At 42.2% G+C, this 24,256-nt stretch overlaps 1 protein-coding gene across 4 annotated transcripts in view; it reads left to right on the top strand.

Moving 5' to 3' along the window:
• Nucleotides 1-24,256, top strand: part of LOC113428273 (sterol O-acyltransferase 2-like) — a 96,169-nt gene that overhangs the window by 24,473 nt on the left and 47,440 nt on the right. For 2 of the 4 annotated variants that reach the window (XM_087952816.1, XM_087952818.1), the window contains 2 exons: nucleotides 1,751-1,848; nucleotides 2,693-2,791. The exons of the other annotated variants lie outside the window; for them this stretch is intronic. In XM_087952816.1, coding sequence (XP_087808942.1) covers nucleotides 1,751-1,848; nucleotides 2,693-2,791 — 197 coding nt within the window. The remainder of the gene's footprint in view (nucleotides 1-1,750; nucleotides 1,849-2,692; nucleotides 2,792-24,256) is intronic. 4 annotated transcript variants of the gene reach the window in all.

Here is a 24,256-nt window from a genome sequence, read left to right on the forward strand (position 1 = left end):
CTCAAAGTCTTCCAGGCATCTCCTCCAACAAAGTCTTAATATAAATTTGTCTTTTGTCCTCTCCCTTCCCACTTATAACAAAGAGCTTTAAATTTTTACCTTCTATTAAAAAAACAGGCTTTTCAATATCCATTTGTTAGTTCCATAGGAAAGGAGAGTAAACTTTCTCTTTCAACACTTTCACTCGCCGCTTGTAACTCTCTTCTGGAAACAAAGTATCATTCAAAAAAAGTCAAGGTTTTCAGGATGTTAAATATGTCTTATGGTCCCGGTTCAGCCAAAAAAACTTTCGCTTCAAAACTTTCTCCTTCTTCCTCCAGCACAATCTTGTCCAGCTGCCGGCTTCTTGTGGCGGCCATTGCTGACCGCCGCTCCACCGCCTTGAGAAAAGGGGGTTATGCCAGGTGGGGAGAGGGTCTGCGAAACCCCGAAACCCCTGTCCGGATCCCCCCTATCTTCGGCTGCCTCTACGGGGCAGCCTTATCCTCCAGACCCATCGGGATCGGAGGCACCAAGAAGGCTAGCGCAACAGGGATCACGCAGGATCACAAAACCCCGCCGCCGCTGAAGCCTGGCAAACCGGAAGTCTCCCTGAATTCATTGTTGACTGATTCTGCTTTCTGCAAAAGTGCTTTCGCAACCTGTAGATGCTTACACTTTTCTTCTGCTTTTGCCTCAATTATTCTCCAAGTGCCATGCTCTATATGCTCCTTTGAACATTGTCCTGTTCAAATTGTCAAAACCCATCATCCTTCCTTGGAGCACAACTTGAACAGCATTGACATAACCACTATCAGTCAGTTGCAAAAGCCGGCTTTGCTTGGAGCAACTGATATCCTGCAACAATACCTTTAACAGTTCAAACACTAACATCTGCCTATCCCACGTCCCTTGGAAGGACTCAATAGGTGGACAAGAAGGCCATATCCAGTAAAATAATCTGGTTAACTGTGATCGACAATAATAATAATGGTGGACTCACACATCAATTTGCAGGTGTCTAAATCTTAGGCAATGTAGGCTACAGGCTTAGTTAAAAACAGGTTGCTAAGATATTTAAAATTTAATAGCTGGAAAAGTGAAGGGTTGGACAATGAGTAAGAACACACAGTTATAGCTAATTGGTTGAAGAGAGCTGGCCACTGCATGAGGGAAACTGAGTTGTAATCGGTTGCTGTGAGAGTATAGGGGGAGTTTCCTTGTGTCTCTCCTTTTTCCTCTGTGTGCCCTATGTGCTGTCTCCAATTTAGCTCATTGTGTTTTTGCTGGGTTGATTTATCTGACAATGCTCTTGTTTGCCTATCTAACTCACTGTAAATATATTTATTTATATAAAACTGGTACATATCAGTATCTCTGACTCCATTTGGATACCAGCTGCACAATTCCCTGACAAAATAACATAGGCAAGGCCATTCTGTTCTTCTTCCCCTCGGAAACTTTAAATTCTCATCCAAAATGCTTCTTTAGTTCATTTTCAGAACTGAGGAAGCTTCTTGGATGAGAAGTGAAATATTTTCAAGGAAAAAAAACAAGAAAGTCAAGTTGCCTTTTGTAAAGCACCTTTGGGACAATAATGACCTAGATGATTGAGAATTTCTATAGACATTCCATTAGGATACTAGCCTAAAAGTCTAACTTGATTTGCAATTGCCTGCCTTAAATCTGTAACAATAACTGAGTTTTTAAAATCTCTTCTCTCTCCCAAAAGTGGGAAGAACTAATGTATTTCTTTACCTCTCTCATTCAGAGATATCTGTTTTATTCGTGGTCTTCTATTTCTTCCTGGACTGCTGGCATAACATATTTGCTGAGATCCTGCGCTTTGCAGACCGTTCTTTCTACAAGGTGATAACAAGGGGGAGGGGGAGGAGGTTGCAAGAAAGATATGAGGAGTCTGGATATACTTGAATCGTCCATTGGCCATGAAGAATAGTTTGAAAAACTTCACAAAGAGTTCTGAGATGTTATTGCTAAAAGAAAAGCAAATTTCAGCTTCCTAAAACAACTACATTGAAGAAGTTGACACTGAAGATTGCATGTAATCAAAGTAATAAATACAGGCATCCTCATTTAGCAATTGGTTGCAGTTACAACTATGATAATAAAGTTATGATCAATCCTCACATTTACAACCTCTGCAGGTCTGTAAAGCAAAATAAACAGAGCAATAAATAAATTTGGCAAATAAATAACATAACTGTTTTACTTAATGACCACTTAATAACTTTGTTGCTGCTCCCAATTTTCATTAAATGAAGGCTCCTGTAGAAACATGTATATTTAGGGAGTATAAGAGAGATCAAATAACGTGTTCGAAAGAGTTTGCAAGATCCCACATGATGGTTCATTCATGCCCTCCCAATGGCTGAAATCTAACTTTTCATGGCCCCCTTGACCCTCCCCGACCCTTAATCTCCCCCTTTCCTAACACCCAGGACGCCTCCTTGCTCTCCCATACCTGACAATAGCCACATACCTGCCTGTTTGAGAGTTGCAATTTCCCCCTGGTTTCCCCACTGACTTAGTGATGGACATTCTAATCCCAATTGCCCTTGTAACTCAAGGACTACCCGTACACAGGCAATTTAGAGGGGATTGTCTCTTTGCTGGCCAAAATACAGTGATGTTCCAGTTTCAAGCCTGGCATTTCTGTGTTTTTCATGCTCTTTATTTCATTCTTCCTGCCTAGGACTGGTGGAATTCCACAGCATTCTCAACATTCTATCGGTCATGGAATGTGATTGTACACGATTGGCTGTACTACTATATTTATCAAGATTTTCTGTGGGTAGGTAATGGGCTGTGAGAATAATCTTTGGGGGCAGAACTGCAGCCAGGGCAATGGTCAAGAGGAGATGTCTCAGCTGAAAGCAGGAATGGAGGAAAAATAACATCTCAGAAGAGATTCTCCCTTGTTTTTCAGAAAATAAAGGCTGGTGGGGGGGGGTTTGAAAGATTCTATCTCTGTAACCTTATAATAAAAGTCCTATTATTTGGTTGGGTTTACTGTATGGAGCCCCAGAAAAGTCTGACATGCTTGCCAAACCCACCCTATATTGCCCCATAAATTAAACCTGCTGCATGTAATTTCTTTTTTTAAAAAAAACAAAAACAAGTTTTATTAAAAATTTCAACAACAAACAAATCATTACATATTTAAATCTTTTCCTATCTTTCTACAAAAATTTCCCCAATATTCTCATAAAACACAAACAAACACAAACAAACATAAAAAAATCTTTTAGTAAAGTACCTTGGCCCCAGTTACCTCTCTTTGCATGGGCAGCGCATATCACTCTTCACAATTCTATCTTATTTAATCCATCTTAATTAAATCATTAAATTTATATCTTTTGCCCATTCATTATCCCTCTATCTCTTCTTATAATAAAAAGAATTTCTCCTGAAATCACTAATCAGAGTATGATGCCTTTCTATCCTCCCCCTAAGTTAGTAAAATTAACATTCAACATAACAAATACCCAATTCGGTTCTGCTTGGTACATTCTATCCACCAAAAATGTTTAAATACATTGTATCCTCCTTTCCTTCAATATTTTATTAGTTTCCGGTTTGTCGGCTTCGTGAGCGGTAGGGATTCGCGAAGCTGCGCGATCCCTGCCGCGCTAGCCGTTTTGGGGCTCCGACCCGGACGGGTGTGGAGCAAGGCTGCCCTGCAGGGCTAGCTGAAGGTAAGGGGGATCCGGAGGAAGGGTCTGGGGGTGTTGCAGACCCCCTCCCTGGCCAGCAGAACCCCCTTTTACCAGGACGGTGCAGCGGCGGTCCGTAATGGCCGCCACAAAGAAGTCGGCAGCCGGGCAAGTATGCGCAGGAGGAAGAAGAGAAAGTTATTGAAAGTGAAAGTTCTTCTTGGTCGACCCAGGGCTTTGAGATTTATCTAATTTAATTCCTGGAAAAGATGGTTTTTTGATGATTTTTTCCACAAGAGAAAAAAAGCGGCTATTTTGAGGTGCTGAAAGGAAAGTTTACTCTCCCTCCCGACGGAATTAAGCCGGAAGGGAGAGGATAAAGAAAATATATAAATTTGGATCTTGTTGGAGGAGATGCCTTGAAGATTTGAGGACAGAAATATAATTTTAATAAGGCTTTAAAATATAGATTTGGACTCTTTTTTTTTATTTGTTTGATACCACCCCTGGAAGAGGAAGGGGGAATTTTGGCTTGCTTGGATTTATTGAGGATTGTGGATTTTGGGATTGTTTTACCTTTCTCTCAGAATATTTGGTTGGTGTAAGAAGAAAGAGGAATAAAGAAAAGAAAAGATTTATTTATAATGGCTTTCCCTTTTGAAGACCTGAGGGATGAATATGAGCAAACAAAAGCAGCCTGCAAAGATGGTATGGAAAAAGCTTTTCTATTTCTAGAAATGGCGCTGGTCAATTACCAACAGACAATGGAACAGATGGAAACAGAAGTTGTTCCAGAAGAACAACAACAAGGAAAAGACGAAGACGCCATCTTTATCGAATCCCAAAACTTATCTAAGGAAGAAGGAAGGAAAAGAACAAGGAAAATGAAGGACTTAAGATCTAAAAAAACATTTGAGAAAGAGAAAAATATGATGCAAAGTAAATATAATGATAGCAAACAAGAGAAAAAGGGAACACAACAGAGAAGGGATCCCAGCAAGGCAGAGGTTAGAAGAAGAAGGGGGGGTAGGAAGATTTGGTGGGGGAAGGAAGAAAGGGGAAAGGCGGAGAAAAGCCTCAAAGTTTTAAAATTGGATGGGAGAAGAGGAATTTTTTTTAGGGACAAAGGATGAAATATAAACTTCTGTAAGAAAGATTCTGCTAGGTACAGAAGATGGTATTGTAACATTTATATTTGAAATAGTAAATTAGAATGGTTTAAGAATTAATAAGAAATTAAAATGTTGAAGTTTTTAATAATGACTGATTTTTAAACTGCTGCATGTAATTTCTCTGTGCCTATCCTCATTGTTTATTGGTGATCACCATGATGAAGTCTATGATTTACCTGTTCTCCTTCTCTTCCAGCTGATTGGAGGGAGAGCCCAAGCTGGAGCTATGCTCATCGTCTTCCTTTTCTCAGCAGTTTTCCATGAATACCTCTTTATCATGTCATTTGGCTTCTATCCTGTCATGTTTGTGCTGTTTGCTGGGCCTGGAGGTAAGTAGCCCCTCAGGAAATGGACTAAACCTTTCCTTAGAAGAGTCAAGCAAGGCCCGTAAAAAATAATGTGGCAAGGATTGCTCCTGGTGAACCTTCTTTCATTCTGTTCTCCCATCCTTTGGTTTGGGGTTTCCACACTTCCCAATTGGCACACATTCATGTCCTTTTTGGTACATTTTTTTACTACTGCTAGGTTGCATTTGCTCCAACTCTATTCAAAATATATTAAGCCAATGGCCAGGGTCTTATGATGGATCTTGTGATGCTTACCCATCCATCACAATGTCACCAATTTATTTGACTCACACCTGACCCATCACAGGACCCATCACTAGAACCTGACATGACATGACCTCACCCTCACAATGCCTGCTGACAACATGGAAACCTTATAAGCACAATACTGACACTGACACCCCCTAAATTCCACTGAAGATGGAAACCAGCCCACAAGCTCACAGAATGACCCTCCACCCCACAACTCATGTACTTCGATTTACTATTATTATAATTTCCAGTATGCCTTCGGACATCTTGGCTATGGAACCCTGGGTATCGCTACCCTAGATGAGTGAAGCTTTCCAAATTGAGAAAGACTAGCTAAGGAAAGATTCAAGGCATTATCCTGCCCCCTCCCCCAATCAGTATTTCTCAATCTTGGTGACTTTAAGATGTGTAGACTTGAGTTGAAATTTACGCACCCAATGGAGCCCCAGAACAATTCTGTAAAAGTTTACATAATACAATTCGAGACATAGAATATGATGACATTTGTATTATAGGAGACTTTAATGCTATTGTTGACAAAAATGGGATTATAAATATAATGACATGAGAAAAAGGAGAGGGCGGAGCTGGCGTCGCAGCGGTACAGCATGTGATCTTTAAGCTCTAAGATTGCTGCTGATATCTCCATTGCAGGACAGTCCCAACGGACCTAAACCGTCCCATAGAGACGGTGACAGAGGATGGCACATCCTGTTGATCCCAAGGACATCGCAAAGTCCCTGGTAGATCCAGGAGAAGCCCTTTTTTCCTATGGTGGAGAGGCAGCCATTAAAGCTGCTGAAGCTGGGACAGCTCCGGAATGAAAGAAAGCTGGAAAGAAAGTGTGTCAGTTTGGTGAGATAATTTTCTACTTATTTTTTTCTGGAGAGAACACCCTAAAAGACTAAAAATTAAATTTAAAAGTGAAGATAAAAGTGCTTAAGCGGTGAGATTAAGCATAAATTAAACCTGAAGGTTTTTTCTTTCTTTTTATTGGAATTTTGGATTTTGTTAAAACTTTTCAACTTTTCAACTGGACTGGTCTTTCCTTTTTAATTTTTAATTTTGCCTTTCAAAATAACTCTTTGGAAAAGTTTTTTTTACTTGTTTTTTCTTTTTAATAATTTTAGATTTATTTTTTTTATTCCTGGTTTTAATATTAGGGGGGAAGGGAAAGGAAAGGGAAATAAGTAGCGCTGCCACCTGGTGGCTTGGATACATTGTTTTCCTTTCTTTCTCTCTTGATACATTTGGTGTTACATTCAAGGACTCTGTGCTTTTCATTGAAAAGATAGTGGGAAGAGCATGTTTGCAGGTGCTCTTCTGTGGAACTACTGATAGCTGGAGTCTGGATTTGAAATTGAAGAAAGAAAATTGAAGTGACCTTGAAAAGAGAACTGGAAATTTTGTTTTTGATTTAGTAAAGAGCCTCGAACATATAGTGGCAGTGCTTTGCTTATTGACAGAATTGCATTTTCTCTTTCCTTTTTTTTCTATTCCCCCCCAGTTGGATTTTTATATTTGGACTTGAGTCCTTTGATGCAAGAATAAGACTACTTTTTTTCCCCTTTCCTCCTCCCTTTGTTTTACCTTTTTAGCAAGGGGAATATACAGATTTCTGTCTTTTTAATTTTTTTCCTAATTTTTTTTTCATCCTTTTTCTATTTTCTATTTTTTCTTTTTTTCCCTTTTCTCCTATATAATTGGAACCAATTGGATTAAAGTATCCAAGTGCCTGAAGATTTTTTCCCTTCCCTTTTTTATTTTTATCTTTTGCTTTTATTATTATTATTTTTTTTACTGGAGTGGCAATTGGCTGCTCTTGCTTTTTCTTTTCAATTTTTCTATTAAGTACTATAAGATGAGCAGAAAAATACCAGCCTCAGCTTCTTCAATCCCGACTTCTTCTTCCTCACCATCTGGAGGACAACGATCAATACAGATGATGTTACAACAAGAGAAGGAGAAAGAAGTGACACTGCAGATGATTATGCAAGGAATTCAAAAGATACAAGTAAAAACAGATAATATTGAAAAGAGAATGGAGAATATTGAGCAAAGAATGGAAAAGACAGATGAAAAAATTGAAAATATTCAATAAATGATGATGCAATACGAGGACAGAATTAAGAAAATTGAAGAACAAGATGTACAAAGAGATAAGAAGATTGGAGATATGGATACCCGATTGAGTGAAGTGTAAAGAGATAAGGGCAGATCTCTGCAATCATTGGGATGGGAAATTGATAGATCAGAATTCTATCTGAGATTTCAAAATATAGAAGAAGAAAAGAGTGAAAACGTTGCTGAAATGATGACAGAAATCCTGGCAGAAGCATTAGAGGTAACTAAAGATGATGGATGGAATGGACGAGATTTTTCATGTCTCTACAAGATATGCGATGAGAAATAAACTGCCAAGAGAAGTTCATATCAGATTTACTAAGAAAATAATTAAATCACAAATACTGCAGGTGGCAAGAGAAAAAAAACTAAAGTACAAAGATAAAGAAATAGTGGTACTGAAACAGGTACTGAGAAGAGTGAGAGAGATAAGAATAGAATATTTATTCTTGACCAGAGTTACTTAAGAGAGGAATAAATTACAGATGGCTGATACCCAAAGGTCTCATGTTTACCTGGCAGGAACAAAGACACAGAATTGATACAGTTGAAAAAGCTGAGTTATTCTATCTGGAATATTTTAGAGGAAGGGAGGAAGATTGTTAGGAATGTAAGTCACCTAACAGTGATTTGGGTGGTGTACACAGAGAATGAGAACCAAGATCTACTAGAGCAACAAATCCTTCTTATAAAGTCTAAAATGGATGAGAAAAAAGTGATTATAATTAATATAAATGGCCTTAATTCAGCTATTAAAAGAAGAAAAGTATTTCATAAGTTAGAGAAATTAAAATTAAAAATTTGATATAATCTGCCTACAAGAAGTACATATTAAAAAAAATATGATTATATATTGAAACAACAAAAATTAGGGAAATTATTTACAGCGTTGACACACTGTAAAAAGACAGGAGTGGTGTTATACATTAGAGATACAATCCCTGCGGAACAAATATATACAGATGATGATGGAAGGATTTTGATGGTGGAGATAACGGACAATAATTTAAAGACACTTTTAATAGCAATTTATGCCCCAAATGATAATCAAGAAGATTTTTACAGGAAATTATATAAGAAAATAATTGAACTGGACTATGCTAATATCTGTCTGATAGAAGATTTTAATGGAATAATAAATGACAAATTGGATTATAAAATGCAAAAAACAGCAAAGAAAACTAGAAAGACATTGCCAAAATCCTTCTTTCAAATGGTAGATGAGATAAATTTAAAAAGATGCATGGAGAGAGAAATGTGGAAAATAAACAATATACCTTTTATTCAAATAGACATGCATCATGGTCTAGAATAGATATGATATGGATGTCAACAGAATTGCTTTCTAACATACAAGACATTGAAATAGAAGCAAGTACCTGGGCAGATCACAATCCAGTAACACTTGTATGGAAAGGACAAAAAAGGAGATCCAGATGGACTTTAAATAATACGATATTAAAGGAAAAAGTCTTTAAACAGAAATTTGAGAGAGAATTGACTTTTTTCTTTAAAGAAAATACAAAAGAGGATACATCATTACAGAACCTCTGGGACACGATGAAGGCTTATACAAGAGGATAATAGATTACACATATCATAATACATATCATAATACTATGATAATGGACTATACAAGGAAAAGAAATATAAAAAAGAAAAAAATCTTTTAAATATTGGAAGATGACAACAAGAAGTTGGAAAAAGAACTACAGAAATTTCCACAAAAAAAGGACATTAAAATTAAAATGGACATAACTAAGCATAAAATGGGGCTAATGGAAAAAGAAGAAATAGCACAAAAAATTAAAAATGCTAAGCAGAACTATTTTGAAGATGCAGACAAACCAGGCAGATGGCTAGCATATAAATTGAGAAAGGAAAGAGACTCGGGAAGAATAAATCAATTGATAAATGAACAAAGACATGTATGCTATGGAAATGCAGAGAAGAAAAAAAATATTCAAGATTACTATGGAAAACTGTACCATCAAGAGAATGTTCAGGAAGAAAGAATTCAACAATACTTACAGGAAGCAAATTTTCCCCAGATATTGAAACGTCAGAAAGTAATGTAACAATGATGGAATTAACAGAAGCTTTAAAAAAGCAAAACATTGGGAAAGCACCAGGTCCGGACAGTTTGCCAGTGGAATTTTATAAGACATTCCAGGAAACATTGAATCTTCACTTATTAGAAATTATGAATGAAGTTATGACAAAGAAGAGAATACCCAAAACATGGTCAGAAACATATATCACACTTGTACCGAAGGAGGACACATACCCACAGCAAGTTAAAAATTATAGACTTATACCACTATTAAATTCAGATTATAAAATTTTTGCTTCAGTTCTGGCAGAAAGACTGAAAAGATACTTAAACAATTTTATTCATCCTGATCAAAATGGATTTCTGCCGAAGAGACAAATTAAAGATAATATGAGAATAATTTTAGACACACTGGAATACTATGAGGCACATCCTGAAAAACAAATGGCTTTGATATTTCTAGATACACAGAAGGCATTTGATAATGTGAATTGGCGTTTTATGCTGTTACAATTGGACCAAATGGGCTTTACCAAATTTACTCAAGCCATAGAAACGATATATCATAAACAAACTGCAAAGGTTATGATAAATGGAGAGTTAACAGACTTTATAGATATAAGAAAAGGGACCAGACAAGGCTGTCCACTGTCACCTCTGTTGTTTGTGTTAACACTGGAAGTGCTGAATAGGAACATCAGAGAAGAAAAAGAAATAAAAGGAATGAAAATTTAAAAAGAAGAGTATAAATTACAAGCTTTTGCAGATGACCTGGTATTTATATTAGAGAATCCATTGGAGTCTGCATCTAAACTGATAGAAAAGATAGAAGAGTATGGGAAAGTAGCAGGTTTGAAAATAAATAAAGATAAAACAAAGATTTTAGCAAAGAACATGTTAGTAAGACAAAAGAAAGAATTGGAGGAAGTTTTGGGGATCCAGGTCATAAACAAGGTTAAGTATTTAGGGATACATATATGTTGTGACTGGAAGGATCGATCCTGCTGGGAGTTTTGACTCTGATGACTCTGAAGATGAAAAGTTGGAGCCTGCTGTGAATGTGGAGTCTGGATTATCAGAGGACACAGATGTGAGCCAGGAGGATGAGAGATTGTCAGAGAGACAATCCTCCCCAGAACCTTCGACTTCGCTCATGCCAGCAACTGATCCACAAAATGAGCCAGAGGCTTTTAGTGAGGAAACTGACAGATCTTGGCTTGACGCTAGAACTAGGAGAAGATTGAAACGTCAATCACAATCTGAAGGGAGGCGGCAAGCCAGACATTGATTAGAGAGATTGATACGCCCATCCAGGTGATTTAAGGAGGCATGCTGACTCTCAATCTTTGCTTGGAAGCAAAGTGTTTGATGAGTTGAAAGGATACGTTTGGAGCAGCCTTTGTGATTTATGGACAATTCTGAATTGCCAGACAGATTCCGGGAAGTCTGCCAAGGACTGGAAAACAGTACTGTTAACCCTTTTGAGTCTGGTTTTGTTCTTGTTTGAATATTTTGAACTCTGGAACTTTGTATTCTGAACTGTGAATATAGGTGAGACATAACATTTTTGCTTCCAAGCCCAACAAACCATCTTCATACCAAGATGGACCAAACTCAATTACAGCATTTGGTGGAGCAGCAACAGCAACAGATAGAACAACTGCTACAAAATAACCAGGTCCTCCAAAACCAGGTAACACAGTTGGTAAACCATGTTTCACATTTGCAAACTCCTGCTGCTCATCCAGCCCCTCCCTTGAGGAAAAGCCCGGTATCTATGCCGGATAAGTTCTCGGGACAGACTGACATGTTCCCGGCATTTATGGGACAGTACCAATTATTTATTACCTTGCGGCCTGAAGACTTTCCAAATGACCGGGCTAAGGTGGGGTTTATTATTAGCCTCTTATCTGGGCAGGCTGCCAAATGGGCTACTCCTTTGCTGACACAAGATAGTCCTTTGTTGAATGATTTTCAGGGTTTTCAGCAGCAATTGTGGGTAATGTTTGAAAACCCAATTAAAACTCAAACCGTGGCTCGATGTTTGTGGGACATTTGTCAGGGGAAACGTCCTCTGCAAGAACATATTGCAGAGTTTCGTCTGCTCTGCATGGACTCTACTTGGAATGAGTCAGCCCACATGGATGCTTTTCAGGAGGGCTTGGCAGATAACATCAAAGACGAGTTAGTGCATGCGGAGCGGGCTTTAACCTTGGATGCGCTAGTGGTTCAGTGCTTGCATATTGAAGCCCGTTTACAACAGCGCAGGAGCAGACGGCCAGTTGTGGAACCACCTTTTCATTCACGTTCGCAAACCGCGCCATTGGAAGTTTATAAAACTATGGCCAGGACTGAGGAGCCGATGGAGTTGGGTGCACTCCACCCTCAGTTGACGGCGCAAGAACGCGCGTGAAGGTTTCAGGAAGGCTTGTGCCTTTATTGTGGGGGACCGGGACATTTTGCCAATTCCTGCAAACGAAGAGGAACACGAAAACCAGTGCCAGAATCTACTCCTAGCCCGTCGGGGAAACGGGGTAGGCCCGACCTCGGGGAAACCCTAGGTTGGGCACGTCTTACACCACCACCCCAAGTTGCTGAGGTGAACCCTGGCCCTCCTCGGCATTTATTGTTGGACACCAAAGTTTTCTTACAGTCCCAGAAGGAGGGGATTCCTGCGGTTGCGTTGGTGGACTCGGGGGCTACTAGTTTTATGGACCGGGCCTTTGCAATGCACTTTGAGGTACCATTGGTTGCTGTGGATCCACCCATCAAGGTGGAAACCGTGGATGGGCGTGAGCTTAGGTCTGGGCCCATTTGTTTCACCACCCAGCCGTTGCGTATGGTTATTGGGGATCACGAGGAGGCGGTAAGTTTCTATATCACCTCGGACCTTCATCTCCCTTTGGTTCTCGGCGTGTCTTGGCTACGATTGCATGATCCCTTGGTGGCTTGGGCACAGAATGCCATTTCGTTCCCAAGTCTTCAGTGCGTGGATCATCTGAGACATATCTGTGCTGGCCAGGACGTCGCCGCCCCCACTGTTTTCATACCACCGGAGCTTTCGGACTTCTCCGACATTTTCAGTGAGAAGGAGGCGGATCAGTTACCACCTCATCGAGCCTACGACTGTCCTGTGGACCTCTTACCTGATGCCCCACTGCCCAAGGGTCGATTATATTCCATGTCTGAGCCCGCATTGGCTGCGCTTTGAGAGTTTCTGGATAAGAACTTGGCTCGTGGATTTATTCGACCATCATCGTCTCCCCTTTCAGCTCCCATTCTGTTTGTAAAAAAGAAGATGGGAGAGCTTCGTTTGTGCTGTGACTACTGCCGGTTGAACGCCATCACGGTGAGGAATAGTTACCCTTTGCTGCTCATTCCGGAGTTGATGGAGCGGTTGCGGGAAGCTACTATTTTCATCAAGCTTGATCTTCGAGGGGCCTACAACCTGGTGCGGATGCACAAGGGGGACGAGTGGAAGACGGCGTTTGGCACCCAATACAGACATTTTGAATACACCGTAATGCCGTTTGGGTTGACCAACGCTCCCACGGTTTTCCAGCACTTAATGAACGACATTTTTCGGGACATGCTGGATCGGTTCGTGGTGGTGTACCTGGACGACATTTTGATCTACTCTCGGTCCAGGGATAGCCACCTTCGTCAAGTCCGTCAGGTACTTCAATGTCTTCGGGAGCATAAACTCTATGCCAAACTGGAGAAGTGTCTCTTTTTCCAGACTTCTATAGAGTTTTTGGGACATATCATCTCTCCCTAGGGCATTGCCATGGACCCGAGGAAAGTGGAGGCCTTGTGTAATTGGGAACCCCCTCGTCGAGTAAAGGACGTGCAACGTCTCCTGGGGTTCGCAAATTACTATAGGACCTTCATCCCGGACTTTGCCAAACTAATTAATCCCATCACTCAGCTCCTTTGCAAGAAGGTCCCGTTTCAGTGGGGCCCCCCGCAGCAACAGGCTTTTGAAGCTCTAAAGAAAGCCTTTGTGGCTGAACCAATATTGAGGCATCCTGATCCGAATCGTCCATTTGTGGTCGAGACAGATGCCTCTAATGTAGCTATTGGGGCGGTGTTGTTGCAAGCTTCGAAGGATGGCGCACCTCTTTTCCCATGCGCATATTATTCAAGGAAGCTCACAACTTCTGAGCGCAATTACACTATCTGGGAAAAAGTGTTGCTGGCTATCAAGGCTGCATTTGAGACCTGGCAACATCACCTAGAGGGGGCTCGGCACAAGGTGGAGGTTCGAACGGATCACCGTAACCTGGAACATTTGTCTACTGCTAAGAAGTTGAACCAATGCCAGATCTGGTGGTCGTTGTTTTTTGCAAGGTTCAATTTTTCCGTCACCTATATTCCCAGTGGACAGAATCGGAAAGCAGACGCATTGTCTAGAAAATCCGAATATATTGGTCCTGAGGATCCTCTTCCTCCACGAACAGTGTTGCCACCAGAATCTTTGGCCGTGATTCAGGATCCGGTGGATTTGAGGGCTCGAATACGGGAAGCACAGCAATTAGATGCATGGTCGCAACAAAGAAGGGGGGAAGTTGGACCTGATTCCCCATGGACTTTGGAGAAGGGCTTGCTAAGACATCGGGGTTTATTGTATGTACCCACCAGGATGCTTAGAGCCCATATCATGACGCAATGTCATGACAACCCCGCTGCTGGACATTTTGGCTTTTACAAAACTCTGCACTTGGTCACCCGGACTTTTTGGTGGCCTCGAGTTCGACATGATATGTTTTCCTACGTTGCTTCTTGTGTACAATGCTGACAAGCGAAAGCAGCGTCAGATGCGCCTCCTGGATTCCTTCAACCACTGCCGACTCTGGGCAGACCATGGGGAGCAATCTCCATGGACTTTTTAATGCACTTGCCCTCGTCGTCGGGTTATACGACGGTGCTCGTGGTGGTTGACATGCTCACTAAGATGGCCCATTTCATCCCATGTAGGAGATTACCCTCGGCTCGCGTTACTGCCCGGCTTTTCATACAACACGTGTTCCGTTTACATGGCTTACCGGACAGAGTTGTTTCAGATCGCGGTGTTCAGTTCACCGCTCAATTCTGGAAAAGTCTAATGAACGCACTACAAGTACAAGTATGTTTAGCATCGGCGCACCATCCGGAAACTGATGGCGGGACTGAGAAAGTAATTGGCATCCTCGCCCAATACCTCAGATGTTTTGTAAATCAATGACAAAACGACTGGGTGACCTATCTTCCATTGGCAGAGTTTGCCTTTAATAATTCTCGGCACACCTCCACCCACATGACGCCTTTTTACGCAAATGGGGGTTACCATCCGAGGTTTTTCCCCCTGTCGATCGCAGATTCTCCAGTTCCAGAGGCACGAGACTTTTTGTTGGAGTTATATGCTGTGCATCAATTAATTTCCAGACAATTGGAACGAGCGAAAGCAGATTATAAGCGTTTTGCAGATCGTTCGCGTCGAGCGACACCTCCGTTGGCTGTGGGTGACAAGGTGTGGTTGTCAACGAAACATCTTCGGGTCGATCATCTGATTAGGAAGTTGGATCATCGCTTTATTGGTCCCTTCCCTATCGAGGCGGTTATTAATCCTGTGGCTTATCGGCTCACTCTACCGCGCTCCATGCACATTCACCCTGTTTTTCACCGCTCCCTGTTAGTACCTGACACCCCATCGTGTACTCTCCGTTCTCCAGAAGATACAGGTTCTCCATCTAGGCCCAGCACTGAACCTGTTACGGATACTACAGTGGTCAGAATTTATGATTCACGATGGCTGAAGGGACAATTCCAGTACTTCGTGGGGAGACTGGAAAATTAAACGGAGATTCGTTCTTGGCAGGATGTGTCCAAGGTGCATGCCCCAGACCTTATTCGAATATATCATGCACAATTCCCTTCAAAACCACATCCTGATCGTCAGACTCAGGGGAAGGGCCCTGCGGTGAGGGATAGTGTGACTGGAAGGATCGATCCTGCTGGGAGTTTTGACTCTGATGACTCTGAAGATGAAAGGTTGGAGCCTGCTGTGAATGTGGAGTCTGAATTATCAGAGGACACAGATGTGAGCCAAGAGGATGAGAGATTGTCAGAGAGACAATCCTCCCCAGAACCTTCGACTTCGCTCATGCCAGCAACTGATCCACAAAATGAGCCAGAGGCTTTTAGTGAGGAAACTGACAGATCTTGGCTTGACGCTAGAACTAGGAGAAGATTGAAACGTCAATCACAATCTGAAGGGAGGCGTCAAGCCAGACATTGATTAGAGAGATTGACACGCCCATCCAGGTGATTTAAGGAGGCGTGCTGACTCTCAATCTTTGCTTGGAAGCAAAGTGTTTGATGAGTTGAAAGGATACGTTTGGAGCAGCCTTTGTGATTTATGGACAATTCTGAATTGCCAGACAGATTCCGGGAAGTCTGCCAAGGACTGGAAAACAGTACTGTTAACCCTTTTGAGTCTGGTTTTGTTCTTGTTTGAATATTTTGAACTCTGGAACTTTGTATTCTGAACTGTGAATATAGGTGAGACATAACACATATAACACCAAGATGTAGCACACTTAAGGAGGACAATTATCTCAAATTTAAACAACAGATTGCGACAGATTTGATAAAATGGGAAAATTTACAATTATCACTGATTGGGAGAATATTTACAATTAAGATGAATGTATTGCCTAGAATCTTATACTTATTCCAGACAATTCCAATCAGATTAGGGAAAGAATTTTTTGAAGATTTAAACAAAACAGTGCTAAAATACATTTGGCAGGGGAAGAAAGCGAGAATAAAACTTAAATTGCTACAAGACGCAAGAATAAGAGGAGGACTTGCTTTGCCCAGTTGGGAATTATACTACCAAGCGACAAGTCTGATGTGGGTAAAGGAGTGGATAACACTAAGGAATACTAGAGTTTTGAATTTAGAAGAACATGACCTGCTGTTAGGGTGGCATGCCTTCCTCTGGTATAAGGGAACTAAAACACAGGAGTATTTTATAAGACATTATATTTGAGAAGCATTGTTTCTAAACTGGGAGAAGATAAAAAAGCAATATTATTTAAAAATTCCACTATGGTTATCTACTATTGAAGCTTTTTCCTATCCAATAATATATAAAAAGGAACAAACAGTTAGGTATGGTGAGATATTGAACGAAAAGGGTGAACTTAAATCTATGCAAGCATTGGAAGAACAAGGTGTAAAAATGAATTGGTTTTCATATTTGCAAATACAATCTAGATTTAATAAAGATGTTAAAACAGAAGGTATCTATGATAAGTTGACTGATTTAGATAAAATTTTGACAGGTACTGATGAAAAAGTAATAAAAAAACTTCATGGACATTTGCTAGAGTTTAAATTAGAGGAAGAACAAGTAAAAGAAACAATGATGGCATGGGGGGAAAATTTTGGATATGGGATTGATTTAGATAAATGACAAAAATTGTGGTCTCAAAATTATAAAATGACAATGTCAACTGCATATAAATCCGCAGATAAAAGGCTTAGAAGTTAAAAAAGAGACCTTTAAACTTCAAGCCTTTGCCAATGATCTGGTGTTAATTATGGAAGATCCAGAACAACAGGCCTGAAACTTTTAGAGATACTTGAAGAGTATGGTGATGCTGGTTTAAAAATTAGGCAAGACTAAATGGAACCCATATCATGTATCTGATATTAACACAATTGAAAAAGTCCAGAAATATTTCACAAGAAGAGTTCTCTGCTCCTCTACTCATTGCAGAATACCTTATGCCACCAGACTTGAAACTCTAGACCTAGAAAACCTAGAACTGCACCGCCTCCGGTCCGATCTAAATATAGTATATAAAATCATACATTGCAATGTCCTACCTGCAAATGAATACTTCAGCTTTAATCATAACAATACAAGAGCACACAATAGATACAAACTCAAAGTTAACCACACCAAACTTGACTGCAGAAAATACGACTGCAGCAACAGAGGGGTCAATGTTTGGAATACTCTACCTGACTCTGTGGTTTCTTCTCCAAACCCCAAAAACTTTAACCTTAGACTGTGTTAAGTTTGGAGAATAAGGAGACCAGACATCTGACCAGTGACTTCAACTCTTTAATAATAACAGCAATAGAATAGAACAGAGCAAACTCTATGGGCAGCAGTAACCCTTTTATAGGGTTGGCTGCTGCCCTATTAACCAATAGTCTTTGCGATAAGTTCAAATAATAACCAATAAGCAGTGGCCTCATCCTGACCAATCCTCGTTCGTTGTTTGAGGACCAATCAGGTGTGCAGGCCTTCAAAACCTACTTTGCATTTTATATTAGTTACTTTATTGATTCATAACACCCCTCCCCCTTGGGCTCCGTTTGAGGGGAGCTGTAACAAAATCCTCAAGATAGACAGGCCGTTTGGTCTGTCTGGATGATTTCCGTGGCTCCACCGGGTTTTGCCTGAGGTCCGGTTCCGGTGGAGCATTTGGATAGTCTCTATTATGTTCCATTTCGCTGCACGGTGCTTCCGTGCTGTTTTCATTGAGGTTGTCTCTGCTAACCAATGGTTCTTCGGGGTTTCGTAGTTCGGTTTCCCCCATGTACAAGTCCCCTGGAGAAATCAACTCCCTCCCCGTTTCACTTGCCGGTCCTCCGCTGGGCCGTAAGGTATCCGTTGGCCTGCTATCAGTCATATCGAAGTCAATTTCCTCGATATTTCCTCCCCCTTCAGTTGGTGAACCCGGGGATCCCTGGGCGCTGGGTGGTAATCTCGAACGGATTTGGTCTATGTGGCGTTTCCACACCCTCCCATCTTCTGTTAGCAGGCGGTAAGATCTGGGCCCTGTGAGTTGGGTGACGGTTGCGGGTATCCATAAAGGGTCGCCGGAAAAGTTTTTGGCAAAGATTAAATCGCCTACCTTAAATTCTCGGCATTTGCTGCTGGAGCCGAAAGGCTTTTCGGGTGCGTATGTGGGGTGGAGTCGGTCAAGGTGCGATCGTAGTTTCCGACCCATGAGAAGTTCGGCGGGCGTTTTGTTGGTGACGCTGTGGGGCGTAATGTGCTGCAATAATAAAATTTGGTTGATATTTTCATCGATGTCGCCGAATTCCATTTTGTGGAGGGTCTTTTTTACAAACTGTACCATGCGCTCTGCACGTCCGTTCGCCGCAGGGTGTGCGGGCGAGGTTAGCGCATGGCGGATGCCCCGATCAGCAAGATACTGTTCAAATTGTAATGCGGTGAACTGTGGGCCGTTGTCCGAGACCAAAACGTCTGGGAACCCATGTGTTGCAAATAGTCTATTTAATTTGCTGATAACTGAGTCCGTTGTAGTTGTATTCATCCGATGGATCTCGAGCCAGTTTGAATAGGCGTCGACTGTGATAAGGAAAGTGTGCCCCTTTGTAGGCCCCGCAAAGTCAATGTGAATACGGGACCATGGTCCTCTTGGAGTTTCCCATTCGGTTGGGCTTGCTTTAGGTGGGGCATTACTGACGTCTTGGCAACGTTGACAAGTAGCGACCCAGGCCTCAATTCTCTTGTCGATTCCCGGCCACCAGGCATAGCTCCGTGCGAGTGCTTTCATCCGCACTATGCCCAGATGTCCGTCGTGCAATACTGCTAACACAGTTCGTTGCAGTTTGTCCGGAATTATGACTCTATCTCCCCACAAGATGCAGCCCTTCTGGGAAAATAGTTCAGTTTGGCGGCTTTTAAAGGGCGCCCATTCTGGTGATAGTTGTTCTGTTGGCCACCCACGCTCAACCCAGCGTAGGATGTGTTGCAGGACCGGATCTTGTTTTGTTTCGAGGGCAATGTCCCTCGCAGTCAATGGCGGCGCGTGCAGGGCCTCAATCTGTAGTGTTGTGATGGTCGGGGCTGGATCTTCAACCGATTCTGGGAGTGGTGCCCTGCTCAATGCATCAGCGTGGAGAATTGCTTTCCCTGGGCGGTGTTGCAAGGTGTAGTTGTACGCCGCCAAGAATTCAGACCAACGAGTCATTCTGGGGGACAATATATACGGGGTTGGTTTATTACCCGCAATAATCCCCAATAGTGGTTTATGATCAGTAATTATTGTAAACGCACGCCCATACACATATTCATGAAATCTTTTAACTGCAGCCACAATAGCTAAAGCTTCTTTATCCAGCTGACTATAATTCCTTTCAGCTTTAGCTAGAGTTCGTGAGAAAAATGCGACGGGAGCTTCTGCTCCGTTCGGCAATACGTGGGCCAGGATTGCTCCAACGCCAAAAGGCGGCGTCGCAGGTAATAGTCAATGGCAGAGTTTCGTTGTACTGCATAAGTACAGAATCAGAAGTTAGCAGTTTTTTTACTTGTTGGAAAGCGTTTTGTTCCCGTTGTCCCCAAACCCACGTTGATTTTTTGTCTAAGAGTCTATGCAGTGGTTCAGCTACCGTTGCTTTATTGGGTAGAAATACGTTATAAAAATTGATAAGTCCAAGGAACGCCTGAAGATCTGCCTTGTTCTTTGGAGTGAGGGCCCTCTTAATAGCCTTTAATTTGTCCTCAGTGGGATGGATTCCTTGGCTGTCCAGGAGGTATCCCAAAAACTCTACCCTTTCGGTACATAAGTGGCATTTATTTCTTTTGACTTTGAGACCGGCGTCTTGGAACCTTTGTAAGACCATTCGGAGCTGTTTTTCTAGAATGTCTCTGTTAGGGGCAGCGATGAGTACATCGTCGAAATACGGTACGACCCCACTTATTCCTTGCAACAGCCTTTCCATTAAACTCTGAAAGATCCCGGGAGCGACGCTCACCCCGAACTGGAGCCGGTTGCATTTAAACGCACCCCTATGTGTGACGATAGTTTGCGCCTCGGCGGTGGCCGGATCTACAGGCAATTGCTGATATGCCTGCGCTAGATCTAATTTAGCAAAAAAATTTCCGCCCCCCAAGGAATGGAGCAGGTGCTGCACTACCGGCACTGGATATGCACTTTGCTGAAGTGCGTGGTTTAGGGTGGCCCGGTAGTCTCCGCAAATTCTCAGTGACCCATCAGGCTTGATAGGCGTCACTATTGGAGTTTCCCACCGGGCGTGGTCGGTGGGTTCCAGCACGCCCTGTGCTATTAGCTTATCGAGTTGTTCGTCGATTTTAGGTTTCAGGGTGAACGGCACCCGACGCGGCTTAAGGCGGATGGGTGCTACCTCAGGGTTCAAATTAAATGATATTGGGGTCCCCTTGTACTTGCCTAGTCCACTCGCGAAGACGTCTTGGAATTCTTGCACGAGGGCTTCCTCCCAATCGTTGCTCTCGGCCCGGTGAACTCCGGCTAAAGTGATCCCGAGCGGCCCGAACCATTGCAGGCCTAAAAGGCTAGGCGGTCACGGTCAACGACAGTTAGTGGCAGTGCGACGGTGCGGTCCTTAAAAGAGACCTGGAATTGGCGGGACCCGACGACGGGAATTCGATTACCCTGGTAATCTTTGAGTATAACCCTTTGAGGGTTGAGGTCTTGGCAGCGGATTGTTGGGATGAGCTGCTGGAGCGTCTTCCACGATACCATCGAGAGGGATGATCCTGAGTCTACCTCCATCACACAAGGTTTGTTTTCTATCGCGACCTCCACCCGGCGTCTAGGGATGTAGCGTGGCCTATGGTGATTGTTTGGTGGGTCTCTTCCCGCCTGGTTTCTTCGCACCTGGGGTTAGTGGTGGACTGGTTGTTTCTGTAGGAGTGGTTTCCCCATCAGTGGTTCAGCTTGTCTCGGGGTGTACCGAGGAATCCTGAAGACTGGCATTCGGCCTGTTGGGGTTTGGAGTTGGAGGTTTGCTTGCTTCTGCAAACCTTTGCGATGTGACCTCTTTTCCTGCAAATGCGGCAGAGTGCATCGAGGAATTTGCAGCTGGATCGTGGGTGACTCGCTCCATATCCTGCGCAAGGTCGAATTGAGCGTTGTGTGAACTGGTCTCGTTCGGTTCGGAGTCGGTTGACCTCTTCCTCGTCACTTTCTGATGGGGATTCTAGGTCTTTGTGGTGAGTCGATACCGGGTGTCTCTCTGGGCGAGGCGAGGTATCATTGGCGAGTTAGGCGTAGCGGTGCGCTGGTGCGGGCGCATTCGGGCTGCCGACTTCTTAGTTGCTTCTGCTGCCGAGGCTTCTTTAAGGGCATCGGTAAGGCTGATGTCCCCCTTAGCCATGATTTTGCTCTGGATTGTGCAATCATCTAAACCCAGAACTAGGCGGGACCGGAGGGCTTCTTCTAAGTTGGAGAATTCGCAGAGGCCTCCAAGGTTCCGGAGGTCTGCGACGTAGTTGGCAAGGCTTTCGCCTTTCCGCTGGCCCCTCTGGTAAAATTCGTGCCTTCTGACTAAAGTTGGCACGGTGGGCGCGTAGTGGGCCCGTAGTAAAGGCTCGAGGACGTCCCAGTCCATTGCTTTTACTTCGGCTGGCTTGGCAAGTGACTTAGCCATTTTAAACACGGTAGGCCCACAGTGGGTTAGAAATACAGCTCTTTTTTGCTGGCTGTTGCATCTTTCAAGTTGTTGGTCTCCAAAAACATTTGGAACCTATCCATGTACGACTCCCAGTCTTCGGTTTCTGGGTTGAATGGAGCGGGTGGTACGGCACCGCTGGCCATGTTGCCTTTGATAGTGCGTGTTCAACCACGTGCTCTGTTGGTTGCTCTGTAGATCAGTCAGCTCTTCGGTCTCCGCATCCCATCCTCGTCGCCAGTGTTAAGTTTGGAGAATAAGGAGACCAGACATCTGACCAGTGACTTCAACTCTTTAATAATAACAGCAATAGAATAGAACAGAGCAAACTCTATGGGCAGCAGTAACCCTTTTATAGGGTTGGCTGCTGCCCTATTAACCAATAGTCTTTGCGATAAGTTCAAATAATAACCAATAAGCAGTGGCCTCATCCTGACCAATCCTCGTTCGTTGTTTGAGGACCAATCAGGTGTGCAGGCCTTCAAAACCTACTTTGCATTTTATATTAGTTACTTTATTGATTCATAACAGACTGTCTACTATTGACCTCACCCCCTTCCTAAGAGGCCTGTGGGGGGCGTGCATAAGTGCACCAATCATGCCTACTGTCCCTGTCCTATTGGTTTTTTTATTTTTCTTATAAGTATCTATCTCATGTATTCAAAACTATATTTATTCTTATACCTGTATCTTGTAAGCGATTGACAAATCAAATAAATACTAAATACTAAAACGGCAAAAAAAAAAAAAACGATTGTTAAGAATATGACTAATAAACAGAAAGGATATATGGCTAAGAAAATGGACATCCAAATAGTAAAAAAAAATAAGATATCTTGGATATCTTAGATATCAGCGAGATGCATTACAATCAAAGAAGATGATTACGACAAATTGCTGAAGCAATTAAAAGAAGGCCTGGATTCTCTTTACTAGGAAGAATAGCAATTCTTTGAATAGCAATTCAGCAATCAAGATGACTATACCACCAAAAGTGTTCTTCTTGTTTCAAAATATACCTGTTAAATTGGGCCAAAAATTATTTGGAGATTTGAATAAATTGGCCATAAACTTCGTATGGCAAGGGAAGAGACCCAGGATTAAATCAAAGTTATTACAGGAAGGAAAAGAAAGAGGAGGATTTGGACTCCCAGGATGGGAACTATACTATCAGGCAGCTGCACTTACCTGGATTAAGGATTGGATAAACTTAAAAGACAGAACAATATTACAATTAGAGGGCCATGATCTACAGCAGGACTGGCACGTGTTTCTATGGTATGGCAGCCATACTGCCCACCAGTATTTCCTAAGGCATAAAATTAGGCAAGCTCTATATCTGATATGGAACAAAATTAAAACTCAAAATTATATGGAAATGCCCGCCTGGATATCTACGCTAGAAGCAATAGCCTACCCAAACTTGTACAATCAGGAAAAAGCTATTACCTATAAAGATATCTTAAACGATGAGGGGCAATTGAAGCCTAGACAGGAGTTAAAACAACAAGGGGTAGACTTGGAATGGTAGGCCTATCTTCAAATTCAATCAAGGCATGGTAAAGATAAGAAAGAATGGGGAATTAATATGCATGATTCGGTATTGGATAAAATTCTGTTAGGGCCAGAAGACAAACAAATAAGGAGAATTTATACATACTTACTGGGCTATAAAATGCATGAAGAACAGGTAAAAGAAACGATGGTGACCTGGGCTAAGGATTTCAGTTACAATATAAATCTGGACCTAGTGGTGGGATTCAGCCAGTTCGCACCACTTTGGGAGAACTGGTTATTAAATTATTTGAATCCCACCACTGTCTGCACCAATGGCAATTATTATGGGAGCAGAACAAAAAAATAACGCTAGCCATGTAATACAAAGAAAACTTGTATAAGATCTTCTACCGGTGGCATCTCCCACCTGCAAGATTGGCCAGAATGTATAAAAACCAGTCATCTAAACGTTGTAAATGTCAGCAAATATGGGACACATACTATCATGCATGGTGGTCTTGCAAAAAAGCTCAGGAGTTTTGGCTTAAGATCTGGAAATGGCTAGAGAAAATGACGGGGACAAAAATAAATTATAAACCAGAGACTTTTTTATTGGGAATCATGTCAGCACAGTATAGTAAAGATGATATATATTTAATAATCCATGTTATCATGGCAGCAAGAATTGTGTTTGCC

Source organism: Notechis scutatus, chromosome 1, assembly GCF_049901735.1.
Source record: "Notechis scutatus isolate UNSWTSFEM ecotype Mainland chromosome 1, rNotScu1.2, whole genome shotgun sequence".
In the NCBI taxonomy this organism is placed as follows: Eukaryota; Metazoa; Chordata; class Lepidosauria; order Squamata; family Elapidae; genus Notechis; species Notechis scutatus.